The sequence below is a fragment of the Oryzias latipes genome, chromosome 20 (assembly GCF_002234675.1).
Source record: "Oryzias latipes chromosome 20, ASM223467v1".
Taxonomy (NCBI): Eukaryota; Metazoa; Chordata; class Actinopteri; order Beloniformes; family Adrianichthyidae; genus Oryzias; species Oryzias latipes.
In genome coordinates this window covers 15,135,844-15,161,997 of record NC_019878.2, presented here as the reverse complement: position 1 = coordinate 15,161,997, position 26,154 = coordinate 15,135,844, and the positions used below count along the sequence as shown (strand labels likewise).

Sequence of the window (26,154 nt, the reverse complement as noted above, 5' to 3'; positions counted from 1 at the left end):
GAGCCCCCCTCCCCCCTCCCTTTTCTCCGGACCCTCACCTGTTAGGATCCCTCTGCTGCCCCCTGAATTTCTCTCGCTGAGCGGACAAACTGCATTCAATGACCTCCCCTCTCTCTCTCTCTCTCTCTCTCTCTCTCAGCTGGTGATAAAGGCCATTACGACTCATTAAAGGGTGTGTTGCCTGGCCCAGAGTGTGTGTGGGTTGAAAAGACGACGGTCACAGCACGCTCTCATAATTGCCCTCTTAGCTAATAATCCTCCACTTAAAAGCAAGTCACCTGCTCCCTCACACATGCACACTCACTTAATAACATACAGCTGAAGCTGTATGTTTACAAACTGTTTGTATCTAAGGCTGGATTCAGACTGGACACGTTCGGTTCACTTAAAGTGAACCAGAGGTTGTTTCCCCTGGTAATCCAGAACAAATTCTCAGTCTGAATACACCCAAGCGAACCCTGGTTCAGGACCAGGAAACGCTCTCGGACCCATCTGTGGAGGTGGTCTCGCTTCGTTTCCAATCAGACTGAGCTTTGATTCCTCAGTCTGAATACAATCTGTTCCCGGAGCGGAGCAACTCATCCGAAGCGACCACGGTAGCCAAAGTAAAAAGAGGAGGAATGTAGCAACAAACAAGCCACGGATAAATATGAAGCTACGATTTTCGTGTTGTCAAACAAACAAACAAACTAAAAAAAGAGTCCAGCTGTTTACTTGTTAAAACGTTTATTTTAATACCACTGAAAACTCTTCATACATGTCATCCTAAAAGCTACCTTTTAGTTCCTTATGAATTCTCTTAAAAACAACGCCATACCACTGCAACGATGAGACATAACTCATTGATTTGTGGTCGGATGAATTCAGACATATCAAAACAATTTTTTACGTGATACACATTGCTTCTCGGTGTTTTCTCGACAATCTAAATGTCATAAGCACTTGGTAGCGTACGGTACCTTCATAGCTGTCCACCGGACCAAAAAAGCGAGTACAAAGGGTTGAGCCTGACCTTCACACAGTCCTTCAAAACCTGTGAGCGAAATATAAAGTTTGAATGAACTAAAAGCGCAGAACTTCCATAATTTCTGCCTCTAGTTGCTTTGCCCCACCCTCGTAATTCCTGATCAGGGAAGAGATCTTTAGTCACATGGTTTTGTTTACAAGCTGTAGTCGGGACAGACGAAACACAAGGTTCAGGACTTGATCCGGACTAAATGTGATTTCTTTGTTTATTCGACTTGTGGTTGTTCTTCATTCTTCCGAGCTTTTAGTTGCTCACATCATTGACAACGGTCTCTTTTCTTCAGATCCTGATGCACACCAAAGACATGGTTCAGAAGGTGAGTTCTTACCAGAGTCCTTTGCACAGATTGAACAAAGACATGTCCCTTAACATCGCTGGTTAAGGGACTGTTTTCCTAAAAGAAAGAAGAAAAAAAAGATGAAACCTTTCTGTCCAATCTCTGCAACTTGGATGAAGAAATGAATTCAGATCCAAACCATTTTTGACCTTTTGGAGAAACTGCAGATTATTTGAGAAACTTCATGCAACAGTGATTTTAAATCTTTAAGCCAAAGCCTTTTCTAAAAGTAAGCAGGGATACTTTCTCTCCTACATCTTTATTTTTGTGGCACTTCTTTTTAATACAAAGTTTGTAGCTCAAAGTGGTTTCCAGGAGTCCCACCTATGAAACCCTATGGAGCACTTTCAAAATAAAATGACTTCAGAACAAGAGCCCATAAACTAATTATTTTTTTGTACTCTATAAAGACATGAAATATTTGCTAAAAGAAAAACACATACATTTGGTTAAATCAAATCTACAACAAATCAGCTGCAGCTTAAAAGCCGTTTTTCATGGTGTCAACAAGTTGCCCTTTTTGTCTGTTGATGTCATTTCCACCAAAACATTTTAGGTCAAGTCATGGTTCAGACAATTTTTTGTGATTTATCCCCTTGTTAGTGAACAGCATGTTTGGCAATAAATCCTCAAGCATTCAGTGTTAGGACGTGTTCTTTCAAACATTTTGAGATAGTTAAATTCCGATCAATTATAAATGTTTACCTTCAGTTGAGGAGAATTCTGATATTTTATCCAAAAGAACCCCAACCTTTTGTTATCTGCTGACATCAATGTCATTTCATTTAGCTTTTTTAAGAACTGTATGCCTTTATTTAGGGAAAAAGATGATTTAATAAACAAATGTACAATGTTTGCAATAAAGTTTTGACAATTTTAGGGAAATATCTGTAAAAAATTCCATTGATTTTATAAAACGAGTCATTCATCTCCTTAAAACGCCCAAGCGCTCACTTGCTTTGTTTTCTTTATGCAGCAAACTTCTTAGAGTTATTAAGAGGGCCACAAAAAAGACAAAGAGAGTCAAAGCAGAATTATGTAAAAGATTTTTAACTACCCATTATAAATCTACGATCTGATGTAGTTTAACTTTATTTTTTTTGTGCTATGACTCAGATGAACCTGGAAGTCATTTATGGAGATACTGACTCCATCATGATCAACACCAACAGCAAGTCGCTAGAAGAAGTTTTCAAACTTGGAAATAAGGTTTGTGTTGACACGCTGCAGCAGGAAAAGCTCTGGTTTCTTTGGGTTTTTCAACAAACCACTCTGCTCTTTTGTTTCCAGGTGAAGGCAGAAGTGAACAAGCTGTACAAACTCTTGGAGATCGACATCGACGGGGTGTTTAAGTCACTTCTGCTGCTCAAGAAGAAGAAATATGCAGCACTGGTGGTGGAGCACCATGGCGATGGACGGTACAGCGTGAAGCAAGAACTCAAAGGCTTGGACATTGTCCGCAGAGATTGGTGCGACCTGGCCAAGGAATGTGGCAAGTACGTTAGAAGATTGTAGTCCACACAAATGATCATTAATGCCAGGATTCATAATTGTCCTTTTTTTTCCATGATCTAGTTATGTGATTGGTCAGATCTTGTCCGACCAGAGTCGTGACATTATTGTGGAGAACATCCAGAAGCACCTGGTGGAAGTGGGAGAGCGGGTCGCCAATGGAGACATACCCCTGAACCTGTATGAAATACACAAGGTGAGTTTGCTGCTGTACTGTTGGAGAGTTGTTGGTGCTCTCCTGCTCATCGCTGCTTTTCTTCAGGCCTTGACAAAGGATCCTCAAGACTACCCAGACAAGAAAAGCCTTCCTCATGTCCACGTTGCTCTATGGATCAACTCTCAGGGCGGACGAAGAGTCAAAGCCGGAGATACGATCTCTTACCTCATCTGCAAGGTTTGCACACTAAACTTTATAGAGAAATTCTCTCAACTTTTTACCTCTGTGTGTTTTTTGGCAGAAAGTCTTTTTTCGTTTTTATTTTATATTTTTCGTTTTAAATTTGTAACGTTTACACTGTTTCAAATATTGAATGGTTTATACAAATGTTTTCATTTCAAATGAATGTAAAATCTTTTGATTTGTTTTTAAAAGTCAGCTTTGCACTCAAAAAACAAGAACATTAAACTATTTAATATGTACTGGTACTCATATAAAAAAATAAAACTCAGACTCTCACAGGTTTATGTTTTATGAACATTTTGACCCTTTTTCAGGATTTTCCACTATAACCCTTTACAGATTGCTTCTTAAGAGTGTTTTTAGGTTATTTTCAAGGAAAATTGGACATAATTTAAAATGTTACAGTTTTGGAAGTTGGTTAGCTTACTTTATTTTAGCTCACTGCCATTAATTCTGAAATATTATCTAATATTTTTGTCTCTTCATTTTTTTGAAACCCTTTCCCTTACGCATTTTTTTAAGGAAATGCATCCCTGTTGCTCACTCCCTGCAGCTAAAACCCAACTGGTTTTTCCTCTGTAGGATGGTTCCACGCTAGCAGCCAGTCAGAGGGCTTATGCTCTGGAGCAGCTGCAGAAACAAGAGGGTCTCAGTGTGGACACGCAGTACTACCTGGCCCAGCAGATCCACCCGGTGGTGTCCCGCATCTGTGAGCCCATTGAGGGCATCGACGGCGTGCTCATAGCAACGTGGCTGGGTAAGATCGCCTATCAGTCCTTTAGTTTGCACACTTCGTTACAGGAGTCTTTTTGGCTACTCTGTGTATCATTATCAGATTTCTTTATTGATTTGATAAAATATAACATTTTTAAAGCTTTATTAACTTTCCTCCAGGTTAGAGTGAAATCATGGAAAGTCATCTTAAATACCTGTAAGCTATCATGGAAAGAAAGACGAATTATTTTATTCTTCTGAAGTCAACTGGGAGTGAGTTAGTCCAACTCTCGTGAAACGATCAGCAGTAAATTTCCAGCGTCTGCTGCAGGTCTGGACCCGAGTCATTTCCGATCCCACCAGCAGCATCAGAGGGAGGAGGAGGCGGACGGCATGCTGGGAGCTCCCGTCCAGCTGACAGACGAGGAGCGCTACAGAGACTGTGAGAGGTTTACCTTCACCTGCCCTTCATGTGGCACCGACAACATCTATGACAACGTCTTCGAGGGAGCTGTAAGTACACAGACACGCCCACATGTGGAGCGTCATGGGTCCAATATTCCTACTTCAACTTGACTTGTTTATATCTTTGGAAGTTTTCTTAACACTTTTTAGCCCTGTTAAGCTACATACACACCAGGCTTGTGACACGTGTGCAAGAAAGCGCTAAACGCAGCTTTTTAACACACCCTTTATCCATTGTGTTCACACTGCACAAGCAGGGAGGGGATTGTTCTTTTTTTTTCTTTGTTTACTTGTCTGCCACCTACGTTTGGAAGATGCTTGGAGCGAAATGTTGAAGCGCTGAAATCTCATGAATCTTGCTCCAGGTTTTTTCTTTCTTTCTTTTGAGATATGAAAGACTTGGTGTCATATATTTCCGGCCGTGCACAAACCCCAAATATGAATTTTTCCTCCATGATCGCTTCTCAAACAGTTGTGTGAATTAGAAGGGACGTCATCCACACGTCACTACCGAATCAGAGTCCCTGATTGGTCAAAGTGTGACCTGGTTTAACTTGTCACACGTGTCCGATGGCTGCACGTTTTGTAAGTAGAGCCGGAAACTGTCGTTGAAACTTGTTTAGCTACATGTGAATGTGAGCATTTTAAATGCAGGCGCCTGAAATGCATGTTAACACACCTTTACATAGACTTTCCATTGAAAGTGGCTGCTTGAACAAAGGTTGTCGAGGGCGGTGTGAGCGCACCTGTAGCGTAGCTTGATGTAGTGAGGAATCTGACAGTATGATGGGGGACTGCAGTTTCTACTGCTTTGCTGCAAATATTTCTCTGTTTGAAAAGATAAACGGAACTTTTTGAACCTTTTTCACACACCCTCTTTGAGCGCGCTCACAATGAAGTTTGGCAGTTTGGTTTGCTTTCACTCTACACTTTTGACCAAACCACAGAGCAGGTTTTTGTAGGTTCAAAAGCTGCTCATTTGAATCAGTATTTCCCATTAATGAATCAGTAAAAAGAGAATCCTAAACAGGATCCAAGCTAGTATTTTGTGTCGCTTCAGAAAGTAAAGCTAAGCATTTGTTCTTTCTCTGTGCCTTATTAGATTTTTCTCTAAAAGTTTTCTAGGTTTCTGTTTCTTTTCTCTTTTTCCTTAATTGTAGTTTCCAAATCAAGCATCACTTCCTTTCCTGCCCTTAGTTTATTTAGTAATGTTTATTTAGTAATACTTAGTAATGTCGACCCGCATTTCAGTCAAAACCAGAGTTTGCCAGTTTGGGTCGCACCAACATTTGGATTCATTTCCCCACCTTTCAAAATAAAAGTCTAAGAAATCCAACTTTGGTCTGAACCAAACAGCAACTTTAAACAAGTGTTTTCTCACAGCATCCCACAGTCACTGGATCCTTCCTCGGAAGAGGTCAAAGGTCGAGCATTGCGGTTTACTTTGCCACCTGTCTGCATCAAAGAGTTTCTGCAGTTTTCGAAGCGAACGCCATGGTTTCCAGTGACCTCATCCCTTTGACAGGCGATATCTAATCTGTTGGGCTCGATGGCAATAAAACCGCGTTCCTCTCCCTCAAATTGAGGGATACAGAAAAAAGTTGGGATGATTTTTTTTTTTTTTTAATCGGTTGCGTTTTTATTTGCAGTTCAGTCAGCAGAGAGTGTGAGAATGGGCGAATATAGTTTCCATGGGCATTGCAGTAAAACTTCCAGTGAGGGATCCATGCTTCTCTCATCCTCCATATTGTGTCTCTGTCTGTATTTTTAGACAGCTGCCTGGTTCCAAAGTGGACTCTGTTTTCATTGGCATAGTTTGGACACCACAGCTTGAAAAGCCTTTCCTTAACCCGGCCGCTCCACACACACACACCCACACACACACACACACAATCACCTCGCTCCTTCCATTTTTCAGGCCAAGGTCGTGTACTGGAGTATTATCAGCCTCTAATGAGGAGCAGGGCATGCAGCTTTTTCTCGTCTGGTAGACACTAATAAAACTGACAAACCTCTGTCCTCCACAAGCGGTAGAGGGGTGCATTAAATAAAATTAGGAGTATTACACATCATAAAGGATGATGTGTTTTTTTTTTTTTTGTAATGTGAAGAGTTGGAGCGCAGAAAAAAAAAGTGTTTAGAAAAAAAGAAACGCTCTGTTCTTGAAGCTGGTATGCAGCGCTCACACGCGGAAACTGATAAGACGGTAAGTTAATTAAGGTGGCCAACATGGTCTAACAGCTCAGAGCGAAGGGGAGGACAGATGGGCCTTGACTCTGCCATTGACACGGAGCTGCAGATCGTAGGAGGAGGCGCTGATAGATGACGGAGGACAGGCAGGGGAGTCGAGTTGTTTGGTGGAGTCAACTCACAAGTTTGGGGAGGGGAGGGGTAAGTATCCCGAACGGGCAGTTACAACTAATTGCTGTGAAAGATGCAGATTGTCAAAGCAGCACAAGGATTAAATCCGGTTTGTTAGACACTGTAAACCGTTTCAAAAATTTGTTTTTCCTTCAAGTTTCTTTTTATTTGAGTATTCAGCAACATATACAGTGTAAAAGACATTCAAACTTTTTTTTTTTTTTTCCCTTAATACCCCAAACAAACAAACAAACCCCCCCTGTTGCACCCTAAAGAAAAATAATTAAATACAATAAAAAAAGATTTTGCTGAATGGAGTAACAGTGTTACCCCTCAGAAAGAAGCGATGGATCAATATCTTTGATCTTGCTCAGAACTGGCTGCCAGACATTAAAAAACCCTGCAGTACAACCCTTCATTGAATATCTGATTTTTTCTACGGTAAGATGGCACATAAGATCCACAAGATATTTCCTAAAAGTAGGGGGTTGTTTGTTTTTCCAGTGTAGGAGGATTAGCCTCCTGGCCAGAAGTGTAGTGAAAGCGATCACACTTTTGGATTTACTTGGAAGCCGCAGAGAGAACTCTGATACACCAAAAATTGCAATTGAGGCCTCAGGAGCCATGTGTGTCCCCAATGCGTCAGAGAGAAGTTGAAAGATGTTGTGCCAGAAGGCCCTTAGTGTCGGACAAAACCAAAACATATGCGAAAGTGTACCTGGTACCCTATCACAACGATCACAATTAGCATTAAGGTCTGGTTTGATTTTAGCTAACTTTACTTTGGACCAATGCAGTCTGTGAACCACCTTGAATTGTATAACCCTTTGTCTTAAGCATATAGAGGATGAATAAATATTCTGAAGAGCAGTCTGCCATACATCCTCTGATAGGTCCGTAGCCAAATCTTCTTCCCACTTTCTTTTGGTATGAGTCAGTGGATCTGTGTTTGATGAGTTGATTGCAGTGTATATTTTGCTGATGAGTCCTTTTGACTGTGGATTAAAGGTCAAGATGTTTTCAAGAAGTGAGTCTGGTGGTCGCGAAGGGAAATGGGTGAATGTGGTAGATAGAAAACTTCGAAGTTGAAGGTATCTGAAGAAGTGAACATCAGGAATTTTAAATTCACTTTTTAGTCTCTGAAATGAAACAAATTGACCTTCGATGAACAGATCCTTCAGGGTTCTCAGACCATTTGTGGACCAATATGTAAAAGAGTTATCAGTTATGGAAGGGAGAAACATAATATTTTTCACAACTGGGGCATAGATTGACATATTTTTAAGGTGCAGGCTTCTCCTAAATTGTGCCCAGATTTTAAGTGCATGTTTAACTACTGGGTTCTGTGAAATTTTGTCGAGGGATTGTGACAGTGGTATTGTTGAACAAAGTAGAGAGTGTAAAGAGGCAGATTGACATGACATTCGTTCAAAATTTAACCATTTAAGATCCTTATGACTTGATGTCTCTAGCCAATAAAGTAATGTACGGATATTTGCTGCCCAGTAATAGTATTGGAAATTGGGAAGTGACATTCCCCCATAATCTTTGTGGTATTGTAAAATATTTTTGCGAATGCGGGCAGTCTTCCCATTCCATATAAATGATGAAATCAGTTTGTCTAGGTTAGAAAAGAATGTTTTTGTTAAAAATAAAGGTATAGACTGAAAAAGATATAGAAACTTAGGTAGGATGTTCATTTTAACAACATTAATTCTGCCTCCTAAATAAATTGGTAAGGATTGCCAGCGTTGCAGATCTTGTTTTACACTATCTAACAATGGAATAAAGTTTGTTTTGTACATATGTTTATAATTGCTTGTGATCCAAATCCCTAGATACTTGAATTTATGCTGGCTTAATTTAAATGGTATGGAATTTGACACATCTTTTAGTGCAACAGGATTTATGGGCATCAGTTCACTTTTGTGCATATTTATTTTATAACCTGATATTTTTCCAAACTCACGCAAAAGTGTGAATAAATGAGGAAGGCTGTATAGGGGATCAGATATATATAGTAATGTGTCATCCGCGTACAGAGATACTTTGTGTTCAGAATCCCCTCTCTGAATACCTTTAATAGAATCATCACCTCGAAGAGTAATTGCTAGAGGTTCAATGACCAAAGCGAATAATAAAGGTGATAAGGGACATCCTTGCCTTGTTCCACGTCCCAGCTTAAAAAAAGGTGAAAGATTATTATTGGTACGAATTGCTGCGACTGGGGAAGAGTAGAGAATACGTATCCATGAGATAAACCTTGGGCCAAAGCCAAATTTTTTAAGTGTATAAAAAAGGTAGTCCCACTCCACACGGTCGAACGCTTTCTCAGCATCAAGCGAGAGAACTATTTCAGATGTATCTGGTGGAGAGGGATGATGAAGAATATTTAAGAGTCTTCGAACATTATGAAAAGAATGACGATCTTTGATAAACCCTGTTTGATCATCAGATACGATAGAGGGCAAAACAGTTTCCAAGCGATGTGCTAGTATCTTAGCAAAGATTTTACTATCTACATTTAATAACGAGATAGGCCGGTAAGAACTGCACTCTAAGTGACTTTTACCTTTTTTATGTATCAAAGAGATAACAGCCTGTCTCATAGTCTCTGGGAGAGAACCTGAGAGGGAGGAGTCATCATAGACTGAGAGTAATATAGGGGACAAATCTTTTGCAAAGGTTTTGAAAAATTCACTTGGGAAGCCATCTGGTCCTGGTGATTTCCCACTTTGCATAGAATTTATGGCCTTCTGAATATCTTCTGTTTTAAAAGGTCTCTCCAGATTTTGAGATACTTCCTCATCTACTCTAGGCAGATTAAGCTTGCTAAAAAACTTGTCAAAAAGTACTTGATCCTTTTTAGATTCTGAGGTGTATAACTGTGTATAATATGTATGAAACCTTTGATTAATCTCTAAAGGGTCAGTTAACTTCACATTCTGTTCAGTGTTGATGGCTATAATAGCCTGAGCCACTTGCTGATGACGAAGCTGATGGGCGAGTGTTTTACCTATCTTTTCCCCATGTTCATATGATTTATATCGACATTTATTTAAAAGATTTTCAATCTGCCGTGTAGTCGACAGATTATATTCGGTCTGAAGAGCTAGGCGCTTTTTGAACAGGTCAGATGAAGGGGAGTTAGCTAGCATATCATCTAATTGGAGAATATCATTTTCAATCCTCTTAATCTTTTCAGTTAGAAGTCTTTTCGTTCTAGCACTATAAGATATAATTTGGCCTCTAAGGTATGCTTTTAATGATTCCCAAATTAAGCTAGAGGACATTCCAGGGGTGCTATTACGTGTGATATATTCCTTTATTTCCTTTGAAATAAATTTAACAAACTCTCTATCTGAAAGCAGTAGAGTATTAAATCGCCATGGTCGATATTTATTACCTGGACTTGGCATTTTCAATGTCATTAACAATGGTGCATGGTCAGATATAACTATTGCTTGATATTCACACTTATTGACTAGAGAAAGTAGGTTGCTATCAAGGAAAAAATAATCAATTCGTGAGAAAGTTTTGTGTACTGGTGAGTAGAAAGAGTAACTTCTGCTATTGGGATTCCGGAATCTCCAGACATCAAACATTCCATATGTTTTAAGAAGCTGGTTGATCACTTGTGATGCCTGTGATGGTTGTGTGGATTTAGGCGAACTACGGTCAAGGGAAGGAGTTAGTACACAATTTATATCACCTCCGAGGATGAGATGGTGCGAATCTATGTTTGGTATTCGGGAAAAAATTTCAGTAAAAAAAACACCATTGTCCCAATTAGGAGCATATATGTTTGCCAGTATAACAGGAGTATTATTCAATCTTCCCACTACTATTATATATCTTCCAGACGGGTCAGCTTCTACTTTTGTCATGTTAAAAGAAATTGATTTTTTTAATGAGAATGGCTGTACCTCTGGATTTAGAATGAAAGGTAGAATGAAAAATATGTCCCACCCATCCCCCTCTAAGTTTGGAGTGATCAAAGGTGTTTAGATGAGTTTCTTGGAGGAAGGCAATGTCAGTATTCAGCTGCTCCAAATGTGAGAGCACCTTCCTACGTTTTAATGGATGATTTAGTGATTTGACATTCCAGCTAACAAAATTAACTGGGCAACAGCCATACTGATTATTGAATAACTGACTAGCCATTGGCTATGAAAAACAGTATTTTTAAGGTATTAATCTGGGCAAGTAAATACAACCTGTAAGACATGAGATCTCATCACTTTAACAGAAATAGATGCAACAGATGAAAATAAACTAACTTTAGGTGCAACAGGTAACCCACCCCACCCATCACCAACAAGAACATGGTGATCATAAACAACCCTCTTACAACAAAATCCACACATTATGTGCTTGTTAGAACTCTAGCGTCCAGTTTGCTCTGCAAAAATATTTAAGAGTAGAAATACCAAAAAGCCTTTTAACATCTGACATTCAGATTAAATGTCCAAAAATGGTGCAGGTGAAGAGGTCACACACAAAAAAAAAAATATATATATATACATATATATTGAATTAAAAAAAGTTTAATAATAAAAAAAAGGGAGGAAAAGGTATGGTTCATTCCGATCATAGTTTACCTATTTATTCAGATTACCATCCTTTTAGTAGTCATATAGAGTGGAGGTATGATTTGTGTGTGACAGATGAGCATTTCCGTCAGTCTCCCGGTGTGACAAAAAACCCCACAGGAATAACGTAGATGAGGAAAAAATTGAGGAAAAAAAAGAAGAGAAAATAGTAAAAAAATAATCACTCCTCAAAGAATATTTCCCTTCACATACGTCATGGCTTGTGCTGCATCCTTAAATCGTTTTTCAATTCCATTGTGTGTAATCCGCAGCTGTGCCGGGTGAAGCAGCCCATAACGCACGTTCTCCCGTCCACGCAGAAGCTTTTTTACCTCATTGAAGGCCGCCCTGGCGCTGGCTACACTCGGTGGATAATCGGGAAAAATGAGGATGGTGGCACCTTTGTAGAGGAGAGGACCTGCAGCTCGGGCACGGCGGAAGATCTCAGTGTAATCCTGATCGTAGTGCATCTTGGCGATGATCGCTCTGGCTTTCCCATCTGCTTGTCTCGTCTGTAGAGCGCGGTGGCATCTGTCAATCAGCACTTCTTTATTGATTTTCAACACCTCTTTGAGTAGTTTGGAGATTGAATCGGGTGTGGTCGGAACTTCCTCGGGTACATTCAATATGCGAATGTTTGATCTCCGCATGCGTCCTTCCATATCCACACACTTTCCTTGGAGGATCGACATGTGTTTTTCCAGCTGCTGGACAGATTTTTGTAAAGTTGTTATGTCATCTGAACACCCTGAAAGTCCTCGCTCCATCTCTGACACAGTAGATTGAATTGCTTTCAACTCTGACCGCACTGTGGCGGTGTTGTTGGCCAACTCTGTTCGGACCGCTTGCATCTCCATTTTCACCTCCCCGAACTCCTTCGCTATCACCTTTGCGAGCTCCGTCTGGAAGAGCTGGGTGATTTCTGATTTGATCGAGGCCAGTATGTCGCTCTTCAGATCTAGAAGTCCCGTCTCAGACAGTTCACACGGCTCCATTGGTGCTCCTAGCTCTTCAGGTGGTGTGCTAGGTGTGGAGCTAGCTGAGTCTGAGCACGCTTTGCTAGCAGAGGCAGCAGCTTTGCCCGTATATTTATATTTGCGGAGACTACTTGCCATTTCAGCTTGTAGAATAAAATCCAGGCGATGAGGAAAGAAGATAGGTTGCTAAGCCGCACGAGTTTTCTTGGCACTTTTTAGAGTATTATGGCTTTTTTTGCTAATTTATGCAGAGCACGCTAAACATGCGACCTACTCCATTGCCTGCTCGCTAGCGCCCCCCAAAAATTTGTTTTTAAGACAATTCTGCTTTCTTCTATTCTCAAAATATAGAAAATACTTGGGGCTTCGTCACAACTGCCCTTATGTGTGGACACTGGCTGCCCGCGGGTGAAAAATGGGCAAACCTGTAAGAGGCCCACACAAAATATCAACATCGTAGACCACTCGGTGAGCCTGCAGAGCGAAAATGTTCATGCACATTTTTTCTACAGCAGCTGTACGTTCTATTTTAATGACGTCCCTCGATGTGACTGCAAGACACACCTGTGCGCCCTTTAAGACATGGCTGCTCCCCTCCATGATAACCCTTTACGGCCCCGGACAACCTCCAGCACCCATACGGCTCAACCCCTAAACGGGTGCATGTGACCAAGCCGTTAGATTTTTCTTTTCTTTTTTTTAATGTATTTTGTTGTGAAAAAATGGAAAGTGGAACTTTAATCTAATTTCGCCTGTTTGGTGGGGAGGTGTTTTCATAGCAAAATGAAGCCTGAGCTGAAACAAGTGAGGTAAAGAGCTAAAGGGTGTCTGGAGTTGGAAGATGCTTTCATCCACTGCAGACTAAGAAAACCAGAGGAGGAAAAATAAACAGAGTGGACCGAAATGGGCAGAGTGAATGTGTGCAGCCGAATGAGCTGAAAGACTCAAACTGTCAAGAAAAATCTCTGGTGATTTTCTCTCCAAAAAGGGAATGATGCAAGCAAACAATTCCCCCCACCGCGTGCGTCTGGGTGGTGGGAGGGGGGGGGTGTCACGTGCATACTTTCATGTTGCTGACTTCTCTGCAAAAACCTTTTTTAGCTGCTGTCAGCGCGACAGGTAAATGGAGTTCAGGTTGCAAGGGGCAAGTGTTTAAAGCCGTCACATTTATTGTAATTGTTATGTAGTGCGGCTGCCTTTTTCATTGCATTAGCCATAAGCCTTGCTTTCAAGTGGACAGTTCAGGGGGTCACCCTGACCTGTTTTCTTTAGGCTACACTAATGTTAAATTTCGCTGGGCCCCGGGGTGCTTTCAGCTCTAACACCTTTCGCGTCTGACATGCTCTTTGTGGTGGTTTAGAGTTAATGGCCAAGTTTCTCCGTTATTGGACTTGACTGCTCTCCTGATTACAGGGTTAAAAATTGACTGCCATGATTTTCCGTATGCATACTGTATATTTATTAGCAGTAGACAATTATGACAAAGGTGTTGACCCCTCTCTGCTGTTGTTTTTCCAAAAATAAAAGCCCTTTGATGTATGCATTAAAATAGCTCGGCTTGAGTATTGGCTAACAAGAAAGGAGAGAAATTAGTCTGTTTTGCCAAGATTAGGACCCAAGAAGAGAGCAATGGCAGGGGCTCATGGGGGTGCATTGCTTTTGCACTGAGGGACGTGTGCAATGTGGACCAGCATGTGACAAAACTGGAAAATTTTATTTAAACAAAATACACGGATAAACCTTCTGGCTGTGAAATACACATTCAAGTAGCCACTTCTAATAAAAAGTCTTTTTGGGCTTCTGTGTTTAAAATTCTTGTGTTCACGCGTTGCTACGCAGGTTTTAAGTCTATTTTTGGGCCTCACGTACAAAACAGGAAACCATTCAAAGGTAAACCAGCTGAACTTGGATTTGGCAGTGAAGTATAAATTGCGTCTTTTTCAAAAGACAGAAGTGGCAGCCGTTTGGAAAAATTGATCATGAAGGAGAAATAATAACTGCGGTTTGTGCTCCGCTGTAATTTTATGACGCCAAGTCTTTCATATATCGGAATAGAGCTGTGAAAGACAAAGCCTTGGTCGAGATTTTGCACCGCTTTGACATTTCCCACTAAGCTTCTTTCAACTGTGAGTCCGTGTGCTAGTATCGGGTAGCGACAGTTCAGCGTGAACACCGTAAAGTGTGTTCAAGAATGCCCATTTAACGCGTTCTTGAACATGCATCACATGACCATTGAGTATGTAGGAGAATCCATGGAGGTTTGATGTTGGCGCTTTAAAGTGTTTAAAGTGGTTTAAAACCTTTTTAAGGTTAAATCATTATGATGGGGCTTCCATTTGACTCCATGGGCAGTGTTGTGTAAACTACTTTAAAAAAGTATTAGATTACTTTAGTTAATGGATGAAATTGGAATTAAATTACTTTAGTCTTGACCTATTTGAAGAAGTAATTCACTGCTTGTTATTTTACTATTTTTCCACTCGTAGACACATTCTCAAGGGAAAACCGCACAAACCAGATCCTCTCCTCATTCATTGAACTTTATTTTTAAAGCAAAGTATCGACCTGGTTCAAGACATAACCCGGCTTTATAAGAAATCAGACAACTAAATGAAAAAATGACACAAAAATAAGTTACAACGCATGTGGTCTACACCGCTGCACATTGTGAGATGTGGAAAAAAACCTTTACACCTTTATATATGTAGTAAGATTCATATCTGAAACTAAAACAGTCAGCATTTGGATGGGTGAGCCAATACTTTTGGTAATATTACAATTCAACTTCTTACTTTATACATTTTCTTCTTTTCCTTTGAAACAAATTTAAAGTGAAAAAACACAAAACACAGAAAACAACACAAAAAAGAAAAAAATGTACAAGACAAAAAGATTTTAATTAATCATAGTAATGCTTTAAAAATACCAAGTTCCTCAGCTTTGTGAAGCTGATCTGGCTTCTTCAGTCGGTATAGATCCTGTTTTGGAGAAGGATCTCTGGGGTCTCAGGTTGGTTGTGGAGCCGGTTCTAGATGAAATTCTTAAATTCTTGCTTTGTATTATCCATAAAAAGTGAAATGGTTCCAGATGTTGCATCTTTTCCTGCTGTCTCTCATTTTCTTTACATTTGGTGTTGCACCTCTCTCGCCCTTGTTTTTGGCCGTGTTGCATATTTCCTTTTCTCTTTTCCAGGGTAATAAGGTGGAGCCCGGTTTGATGCGGTGCTGTCATATTCCCTGTCAGAGTCGCCCCATCGACCACCCGGTTCACATCAGCAACAAACTCCTACTGGACATCCGGCGCCACATTAAGAAATACTACTCAGTGAGTACTTCTGCATGCTAAGGCCTAACTTTTAGCTGTAAATTAAATCTTATATTTTTTGTTTTTGTTGTGTGAAGCTGAAACTTTTTGAGGACAAATACTCTTTATAGTTTCTTCTATGGAAAATGTTTTGAGTTAGTTTGGTAAAGCTTACACCGTCCCTCACAGTGGGACATTTTTACAGGAAACCCAAAATCTGAGCAGCTTAGTTAAGTGAAAAGATATCACACTTTTTTTAAAGTTGTATAGTTATTTGCTGTTGGCTAACAATCAGCCAGCCATTCAGTCCTGTTATCACATCCTCACATTTACCACATTTGCTACATGGTCAAAATCTCAGGGCCAGTATTAAGTTTTGTGGAGGTTAAAATATTACAGCTAACATACAGCCGACATGAAAAAATAATGGAAAAACCCTGACATTAGGTTCCTTATATGTTAAGTCAAATTATTGAGCCGTCGTGTGGGACCATCTTGCCCAAAGAACTGCAATATGAACAGAAAAATGTGTATTATGTTCAAAATCACACGTTAAAAAGAAAGTTTAATAAATGCAAATACATCATGTTTTTCTAATTTTTTAGTAAAAAGTAGGATATATACTTCAAAAGTCAAGCAGCAAAGAACAATTTACTTCAAAATAAAGCAGGTCACTTCAAAGCTTAGCAAAAGAGTAACAATAGACCATTATTTTTAATTTCTAAAGCTAAAATTTTCAATTTCTTGAATCCTAGATGAGCTTTAAGGGGGCAGAGGGACTTTCTTGTCAAAACCTTTGCCTCACTTTGGTACACGAGGGAGAGTTTTAAAGCTAAAATGTTTGTCTGTTGCACAAAGAATTCATGAACTCATAAATAAAATGAATCATAATTATGTTTTACGTGACAAAAAGTCCATTCTAAGTGGAAGGGTCCAAACTCTGCGTGAAGAGTTAGTCTGCAGCTAACGTGTTTGAGACTGTCGGAGGGATTAAAGATGAAGAACACCTCAGCAGGCCTGTGCTCTGACATTTTCAGCCACACGGCCCACTGTGCACGTAAGGGGAAAACTCCAGAAAGAGTGCCGGTTCTACCATCCGTGATTGTCGTCTAATAATCTCTTTTGATTCACATCAAAAGCAGAACGGTTGTTTAGGAGAGAAGTCTAAGCATCCTTGAAAAGAAGAGCTTTTTTTTTTTTTTTTTTTGTATCTTGGCTGCAGATTTTTAAAATATTTTAATGTGAACGTGCAATAAAATCTCCGCTTAACTTCCATTATCTCGTTCTTGAGCGAGTGGAATGTGGTGGGTGTACAAATGTGTGTGTGTGTGTGTGTGGTGCTAACTATCCCACAGTGCTGAACAGAAATCAATTAGTGCGCTGAATGTGAGGGGAGCGAGACCCCCTCAGCCTCTTTGTCGCGATGTGTGAAACAGCTGCTACCACTGAATACTTACACGTCACACAGCAACAACACACTCGCACACAGACACACACACACCACTGCGGGCTGAGCAGCAGTGGATACAGCACACACAGCGGGGCAATGAAGAGGGGTAATATTGTGTAATTAAAGATTCCTTTCAGACCGAGGGAGAGTTCAAATAGAGCTGTTTGTCTGGGCAGATAGACTGAAAGCTCAGTGTGTGATTGTAAGTGTGTGTGTGTGTGTGTGTTTGTGTGCTGGCGTCTTGAGTTGAGACCGCAGAGACATTAATCATTAGTGAAATTACCTTCTTCCCCCCCTCCTCGTTCTCATCCCCACCATTATCAATAAACCAGCACCCTGAGAAATGGCAAACACTTGTTCACAGCTTAACCTCAAATCACACACACACACACACGTGCGCGCACACACACACACACACGTCCTTCTACTTTCATTTTTGCTAAAATTGGAAATACTCTTGTTTCCTGAACCACCAAATTCTACCTTTGCTTTCCCCCTTCTTTTTTTTTTAACCCTTTCCATCTAACGACCGTTGCCATGGCATTTAACAAATTATTGCAATTACCCTCGTCAGGCGGGTCGCCCCTGGAAACGGGCTGAGGGGCAAGACAAGAAAAGGGGAGGGAGGGAGAGAGGGAGAGGGTGAATGAAGAGCAGAGAAGGTGATAATCCTATTTTGAACAAAAGGTCAAATTGTTGAATGGTGAAGCTTTGATTAAGCAGAGGAGGTACAAAGTGGAGCCATTTGAGCTCTTTTCAATGCGTTTGTGTCTGTGTGAGAGCCGGTCTGTTTGTGAAGCAAACCCATTTGTTGGTCCGTTCTTCTCCCGGCTGGAAGTGTTGACTGATAAAGCAGGAAAAAAAATCAGGCCTGTCGGTTGAGGGTGTGCAGGTTTGATGGTGGATTCCTCTGGAGCCACATGGGAGTCGATGGGCCAGCGTTGGCACAAATCTATCATTTGGACGCGTTCATGTTTTAACTTTTTCAACCTGCTTCAAATTTGTAGCAAGAATAAAGAAAGCTTTAAAAAATTTAAATATTTTGGTTTAGCGAAGAAAATGTAACAAATGCATCTACAGTGTTCCCTCATTTATCGCGGAATTATGTTCCAAAATAAACCCACTATTGGTGAAATCTACATATTAGTCAACTTTATCTGTTACAGTTATAGATTTTAGGAGTGAAAAACCCCCCACTACACTCTTTATAGGCTTTTCTCAGACAGAAGTTAACATTTTCACACTTTTCTCTCCTGTTTAAATTCTCAAAATTCAAACTTTCTTCAAAAAAAAAAAAAGGCCAGTGCTAGAATGAAAACAAAGATCTGCTCACGATCGAAGATTAAGAGGTAGTGTTCAGACTGGACACATTTGGTTCACTTGAAGGGATCCACATTTTTTCCCCTAAATTATCCATAACTAATATCTGGTCTGAACACAGGAACCGCTCTCGGACCACGAGAGCTGTCCACATGTTTACACGTCACATTTTGGGTAATATTATCACAGTAGTTAATTCTGCTAAGATGGGGCCCTGTGACTACGATGTATAAAACGCAAAACAAACAAGAACTCTGGTCTTAAGAGGTTTCAGACTAAAGCAGTCAATTATTTTGGACATTTCTTCAGTGTGAATGCCCATGAATAATCCAAATCATTCAACTGGATTTCCCAAATAAAGATCTGAACACTTTGAGAATCTACAAGGCTTCTGCAGTTGAATTAAGTCAAGAAAGTCCACAAATGGGCCGCCATCGCCCATCAAATAATCTTTTTTTTGCTAAACTTGTTAAACCTGAGTTTGAGAAGGTTTCTCCTCATCACCCGTCACATCATAACAGCCTGTTTATCTACAATATTTCCTGGAGATAGTCATAGAAGTGACGCTAGGAACTGCCATTGACATCAGTGTTGCTGGCTTTACTTTTTTGAAATATATTCTGAAGTCTAGAATTCATTTAGTTTAATTTTAGAAGTTTTTAAACGAGGTTTTTGATTGAAATGGAAGGAAGGAAAAAAACACCATGATTTTCTTATTTATTTGTCCAAATCACAAACCAAACAATGTATCAGAGGGAGAGAATTGTAGGCAACTGGTGGAGAAAGTGAGCAGACAAAGAGAAGGAGAGGGAGGGTCTGTTTCTTGGTGGGCCTAGTCGTGGCCTGGTCTCGCCTCTGTTTGGTTAAATTATGTAGAACTCCTTTGACGTCTGCATTTAGTGTGTCAGGTATCCGCTGCTATAATTATGCAATTATGATCCTTTATTCTCCCACGTCCGATTGTACACCCCCACCTCCTCCCTCCGTCACTCCGGCAAAATGCCTCAATTAAATGTCTTTTTTTTTCCCCCGTCACCCGGCATCACTCCTGATGTGCGTCTTGTTTTTAATCTTTTGTGTACCTCACGGGGCTAATGCATTTAATCTGAACTTGGTTTTTAATGTTTTTTATTGTGCCAATGGGTTTAAGGGTCAGCAAAGTTGAAGAGAATGGATTTGTGGGTACTTTTTGTTGCATCGCACACCCCCAGTCTGTAAACAGTGATCATAATAACTTAGTTTGACCTTTTTTTTTAATTTACAATTGCTTTTGCCGTTCCACTTTGGAGAGATGCAAATATCAGCCATTAAAACAGGGTTTAAATGTTCAAAATGTTCTTTTTTGAATTGATCTTCATGCACAAGATTTAGTATGGATTCATTAAATCTTCTTTTAGTTTTGTTTATCACAATTTTCCGTGTCTCTGCTGTGAGAAAACCTTCTTGTTTGTATGTTTTTAGTCATAATTCATGATTAATTTCTTTAGTCCATCTTGGCTCAGATAAGAGCAATATTTATGTAACTTGCTCCAATTAGTGACCTCTGCAAAATTGGATTTGGAAGGAATTTAGAAAAATGACTTGTTGAACAATACATCAAGTTTTATGTGAATTTTATTTAAATCAATGACAGTGATTCAAACCATGTCATACTATGTGAGAAAGGCCGAGGTCAAACCTTCAAAATAAAAGCTCGGGTTTTGTAAATATCCTCAAGTATCCCCTAAAAAGAATTTCTAATTTGCAGAATATTTCGACAGATTAGCTTTATGCCTGAGATCCTGCGCTGAGGATTTTGAAAAACATGCCGTACGCCCCCGAAATGAAAACCGTGTCATGTTCTCATCTGTGCCTGTATCATAGAGCAATGTCCCATGATGCTCAGATTTACACAAGCAAAAGCCAGTGAAGGTAGTTGTCCCCCGAGCTGGGATTTGTGGGTAAACGCTGTGAAGCCTGGGCCGTTTTAATTGATTTGGGACATGTGAGTCTGTTTGGTTTTCATTTAAAAGAGATTGGCTCAGATTCCATGTGTTTGTGCGAGTTAGGACGGCCTCTTAGCCAGTCCTGCGGCGGCCAAACCGCTTTTGGATGATTTTAAACCTACAATGTAAATAAGGGTAATTTAGGGGGGGGGGGTTATTCTGGGTTATTCTCGGCAATAATTCAATTTTTTTCTTCTTTCATGCCTGAACATTTTATATTCTACAAGAAGCCCCTCCCACTGCTGTGCACATCATAATTGATAATCATCATAACAAGAGTACAAAATTAGTGCAGAAGTAGAGTTTATGGATTGGAATGAGGAGGAAGAGCACAAGATGTACGAAGCAGAGGAAGATTTGTTGTTAGAGGAGCGACGGCAGAGGAAACAAATGAGAGGAGGTTTGGGTGCATCTTCCAAAACACGTGTACTTGATTGATTAGTTCACATGTTGATAAAGCTCCGCTCACGTAAAATAAAATGAAGGGTTGAAACTTCTTTTTTGATACAATTACGAAGTGTTACACAAAAAACTGAAATTATTTATTGTATTTTAAAAGAAGCAACAATTTACTTTAAAGTACAAACCAACGTTTGTTCATATATTTATTTATTTTTAAGCCCAGCACTAAGTAAACCCAAAACTCAGATTGGTGGAAAATGTTCCATAAACTGTGATCCATTTATGGAACCAAAAATGGACCAAAATGGACTTTGGTTTTGTTGACTTCTGCTCCGTCGTTGTCGCTGTACAGCTGCTCCAAGCTCAAACATCCTGCTAAAGTTTTCCTCCCATCTTTCTTCTGGTGCTAATTCTGTGTTTTCAGCTTTCTTTGTTTTGGCTGATTCTGATGCTTGGAACAGATCACAGCAGAAAAGACGAGTTTCATCTGCACAAACGGCAGAGAAGACGACAACATTTCATTTCTGGATCCTGCTACTCACAACTGATCAAGAAAGTAGACAAAAGCAGACCTAAAATCAATCGGAGAAACGCCACATGCCTGCATGTGTGTGTGTGTGTGTGTGTGTGTGTGTGTGTGTGTGGTGGTGGAAAGACAGGTGCAGTGGTTTAGAGGGGGTTTATTTTGAGTGAATGGAAGGAAGGAAGCAAAGATGGATGCAGCAGAGAAGCAAAGGCGTTAAAGGCTGCGGGTCTTATGCTCTGTCATTAGTTGGGCATTAACCCCCTCCCCTTTAAACCCCCCCCCCACCCCATCAGTAATGACAGGGCATAAGAAGCAGAGGGGGGAGTCCGTCTGAAAGAGGAGATAGGGAGGGTTCGAACACAGCACCTGCCCAGGGTCAGCGCCTCACCCCGGGAGGTCCTTACTGCTGCGGTTTTGGCTGTCCGCTGCTCTGCCCGTGTGACGGAGCAGCACCTTGACACGCAGCAGCCGAAGAGGCAGACGGACAGGATGGAAACCGCTGCTTTTATGTTTGACAAACTTTTTTTTTTCCATCTCTGAGAGGTTTTTCTCCTAAGATTGGGGAAAAAAATTGGAGCAACATAATAAAAAGCAAACCATTTTCCCCAAGTTTCCTCATTACCACAAACACTCGTTCAAGTTTTCTCACTTAGGCCGACTTTTAAAAAAACGTCTTTATCGACGACATAAATGACAGCACGAAGAAGTTTTTCTAAATAAGTAATCACAAGGGAGTTGTAAGGCTGCTGTAAAAATTATTTTTGTGATGCCACCTGTTTCTGTCTTCCTTATTTAGGGACTTACTTTACAGACCCCCCAAAAAGTCACAAATTAAAGTCATTAAAATTCCTTTATAAACTGCCATACACATTCATACGTGGGAAATATTTCTTTAGTACATTTAAACATTGTTCTACTTTGTTTTGATAAAAATTACATTATTAATTTATAAATTAAAATATATATATATATATATATATATATATATATATATATATATATATATATATATTTTGTACAGGATTTTTTTTTTTTAAAAAGTGTTTGACTGTTTTTGTAAGTCCTTATGCTGTGTCTGATGTACAGGGCTGGTTGGTGTGTGAGGACCAAGCCTGCCAGAACAGGACCAGGCGTTTGCCCATCGCCTTTTCCCGCCACGGCCCCATCTGCCCCGCCTGCTCCAGAGCAACACTCAGGCCTGAGGTAATCCACGCCCACCTCTCTGCACAGGCTTTAACTGAGGCATCATAAAAAAATAAAATAAAAAGGTCAACCTAAGCATCTTTGGGTCTTTTCCAGTTGATGGTGCTATGGAGCTACAGTCATCCTTTTTTTATTCTGCCCGTCTCCCCTCATCAGAGTCACATGTGCCTCATATGTCCAATCTAATAATCTTTCAGGTGTTTTTGGAAAGCTCAGAGTCGAAAGCTTCCTTTTTTTTTTTTTGGTTTGTCAACCAAAGCACTGAGGAACCCTTTTTTTTTCAGTTTGTTAAAGTCAAGTTCATTAAATCAACTTTTTATCCACTCCTTCTTTGCTCTGCGTTGCTTCTCTTTGCAGTTTTTTAAATCTCACACTTTACACCCCGCCTCTCCGGCTGCTTTGCTCCGTCTAGCTCTGTGGAGACAGGTTGTAAACCAGAAGGCCAATTTCTGCTGTCACTGTAGCCACTTAGGAGGGCATTGCTGTGCCTGAGGCTGTGGCACTTTAAGCTGCAAGCTGAGGACAACATTTTGTTTTCTGCACTCGCCTATGCCCCCTTTTTCTATCCAAAAAAACCTGCCCCCCATCTTTATTTTACCACACATTTTACTCTATAAACTTTTGATGTACTTCCTTGAAGGGGCGACAACGAATCTGTGTGCTTTTAGTCTGTGCACTGCCTCCTTAAAAAAAGGAATTTACAAGGCTTACAAAAAGTTCCTAAACTCGTCAAAAACAGAAAGTTTAGAAAGTTTCTTAACATGTTCATAACGTGTTCTTTGTACCTTTCTGTATTAACTGAGAACTTATCATGTTTCTACCTACTGTAGCTCACAAAAACTGTAATAATCAGCGTCTTAAGGTGGAATTTTCATCTGAAAAAGCCATCAGAAAGTGAACATTTACGTTTGGATCGTTTGATCCTTTTGTCTCGTTCTTTAACATACAGATTAGTGCAACATGGAGACTTCAGCCAACTCACGATAAACTACTAAACATATGGAGAACAAAATAATAAAAGACACAGAAAGAATTGGTTTTTTATTTTCCATCATCTTTCCAGCCTTATTAAAACTCTGACTCAAATGTATGTTGTATTTTCCCAACAATATTGGTTAAATGAATTAACTTAAAAAAACATGAAAATGTGAGAATGGTACAAAAACACAGAGCGATGGCAAACACCAGAACTACAGGAGTCTGTGGAAAGTTTAGCAGAACATGTAGAATTAAATCAATTCTTAATATTTACTTCCAGTCAACATCTGCTTTTATCAAACAAGTGTCTGAATGGATTCTGAGAGGTTAAGCAGAAAAGGATTTCTGCTTTTTCTCTTTCTTTGGGAACCTCTCAGGCTGCAGTTTTTCATTTGTTGATTTTTGGTCCAAAATTGAAACTTTTTTTTCAAAATCTAAGAATAATTTGCCTTTCTTACAGCTCATTAGTTGAGGACCTTCAGTGTTTTTTAGCTTACCACGGAAAATACTGTTTATTAATTTGAAAAGAGCGGTTCCTCTTGAAAATATTAAACGTTAATTCAAGTAGTACCTTTTTCTTTCTCATATTGGTTTTTGGTTTTCCATAAAGTATAATTAAACACGTTTGATCCGCTTTCTTACATGGAAATAAATGACCCAACTGTGTGTAAAATGAGTCTTTATTAAAACAAAATTGGAGCTTTGTTACACTGAAAGTTCAACCAACTCAATAAAAAAAACATAAATCTTTTTCTTTTATTATTCTACAAGTCAAAAATAAAATGTCTTAGAGTATTATCTTCTTCCTCTTTCGGCTTCTCCCATCAGGGGTCGCCACAGCGAACAAGTCGCATGGTAAACTTGGCAATGTTTTACGCCGGATGCCCTTCCTGACGCAACCTTCTCAAACCGGGCTTGGGACCGGCACAGAGGTAGAGAAGGGAACAGGGAGCAGCCCGGAGTCGAACCCTGGTCTCACGGACGGAAGGCGCCGCAAGCCAGCACGAGCTAAACCGGCTCCCCTTCTTAGAGTATTATAATTTAATATTATTATTTTTTGCAATACAAATTTCAAATAAATTGCTCAAAATGACAAAAATCCCGCAAAAAATTCCTAGTCGAGGACTAACGAAGGAATTATTCTGTTTAGACTATGACGGTGCTTTTATTTTATTTCTAGGGTCTTATACTTTTAGTTAGAAGTTAGAAAGTTTACTTTGCTGCTCATTTTTTCCATTTCTAGTAGAAGACTTAACTTTTTAATAAAAAATGAAGTTTTAGAAATTTCTCAGCATGAATTTTTTTGGTTCATTTGTGGCACAAGTAAAAAGCCTTTACCTTTTGTGGAAATACTGGTCTCTTATTCCATTTCATCTCTGAGTTTTTTTATTTTAATCTTGTAACACTTTGGAAAAATCTACATTTTCTTCCTTATTCCTTTGAAAAAAAACCTTTAGAAATCCACTTTTGTTGGTTTTCTGCAAATACTTTCCCATTGTGTCTACGGAAGCTGCAGAGGTTTAAAATATTTAGAATTTAAAATGAAAACTGATTTATAATCAGAGTTTGAGTTGTTTAAATGCAGAGATGGGGAATAGCCTTTTTCTTCCAGTGAGCTTTAACTAAACGACCTTCCTCCACAGTTTTTTGTTTTTTTTATTTGTGCTTTAGAGAAAAAGACTTTTCCTGGTGTTTCCATGGTTTTGACTGAAAAAAGTGCTTACGTAGAAATCTGGTAAATTATCCCAAAATGTACCATTAAAGGGTTCATTTATTGAATTTAGCATCTTCATTTTTTAGGCAAAATGGCCGGATTCAACTGTAAAATGTGTTTAATTTGTTGATCAGTTTGAAACATTTTTCTTTTAAAACATTTTTAAAAAGGATTTTGGATTGTTGTGTTTGTCTCCGGCCTTATATCCCCCCCCCCTCCTCCCCCTCCTCCTCCTCCTCCTCCTCCTGTACTGGTCTCTGCATCAGAAGCTCCTCAGTCTGGCTGCAGCTGCTCTGAGCATCACATTTGTGAACCCACGTTCCCGTCTCTCTGCTTGTGCTTTTTCCATGACTCTGGAGTCTGTCTCCTCTTCTTCCTCCATCCCTCTCCCTCATCTGCCTCATCCTCCCCTCCCTCCCTGCCTCTTTTTCTCTCTCCCTGGACACAGATTCAGAGCGTGATCTGATCTCCATGTAATGGGAGAGTAATAGGCACTCTGCCTTGATTGGTTGGTAATTTGGGGGAGTTATGCACAGGTGCAATTTGTAATATTTTCAGTAAATTAAATTTCTTTCTCTTCCTCGCTCTTCATCTCCCCCCTCCCTCCCCAGTGCTTAAATCAAATGGGCTATTTTTTTCTCTCGCCCCTGTCTCCAATGTGTCCTGACTTTGCTTCCCTTTCCACTTTTTATTCCCCCACTTTCTTTTCTTTTCATTTACTTTCCCTCCCTCTTTAGCTCCTGCTCTCATTCTGTCTTCTCTTGGCTGGCTCCTTCTCTCCTCCCCTCTCCCTCCCTCTCCGTCCCTCTCTTTTTCTCCCCTCGTTTTATTGATGTACGCTCAGGCGCCCATTAGAGCTCCCTTTTTCCCTCTAGTGGAAATTGCAGC

At 40.0% G+C, this 26,154-nt stretch overlaps 1 protein-coding gene across 1 annotated transcript in view; it reads left to right on the top strand.

The window, feature by feature from the left end:
- The window catches only part of pola1 (DNA polymerase alpha 1, catalytic subunit), a 62,369-nt gene that overhangs the window by 21,245 nt on the left and 14,970 nt on the right, over positions 1-26,154 (top strand). The window contains exons 27-35 of the mRNA XM_004081237.4: positions 1,311-1,343; positions 2,481-2,573; positions 2,655-2,860; positions 2,940-3,072; positions 3,139-3,270; positions 3,859-4,033; positions 4,322-4,503; positions 15,578-15,709; positions 22,458-22,574. Of these exons, the coding sequence (XP_004081285.1) occupies positions 1,311-1,343; positions 2,481-2,573; positions 2,655-2,860; positions 2,940-3,072; positions 3,139-3,270; positions 3,859-4,033; positions 4,322-4,503; positions 15,578-15,709; positions 22,458-22,574 (1,203 nt within the window). The remainder of the gene's footprint in view (positions 1-1,310; positions 1,344-2,480; positions 2,574-2,654; positions 2,861-2,939; positions 3,073-3,138; positions 3,271-3,858; positions 4,034-4,321; positions 4,504-15,577; positions 15,710-22,457; positions 22,575-26,154) is intronic.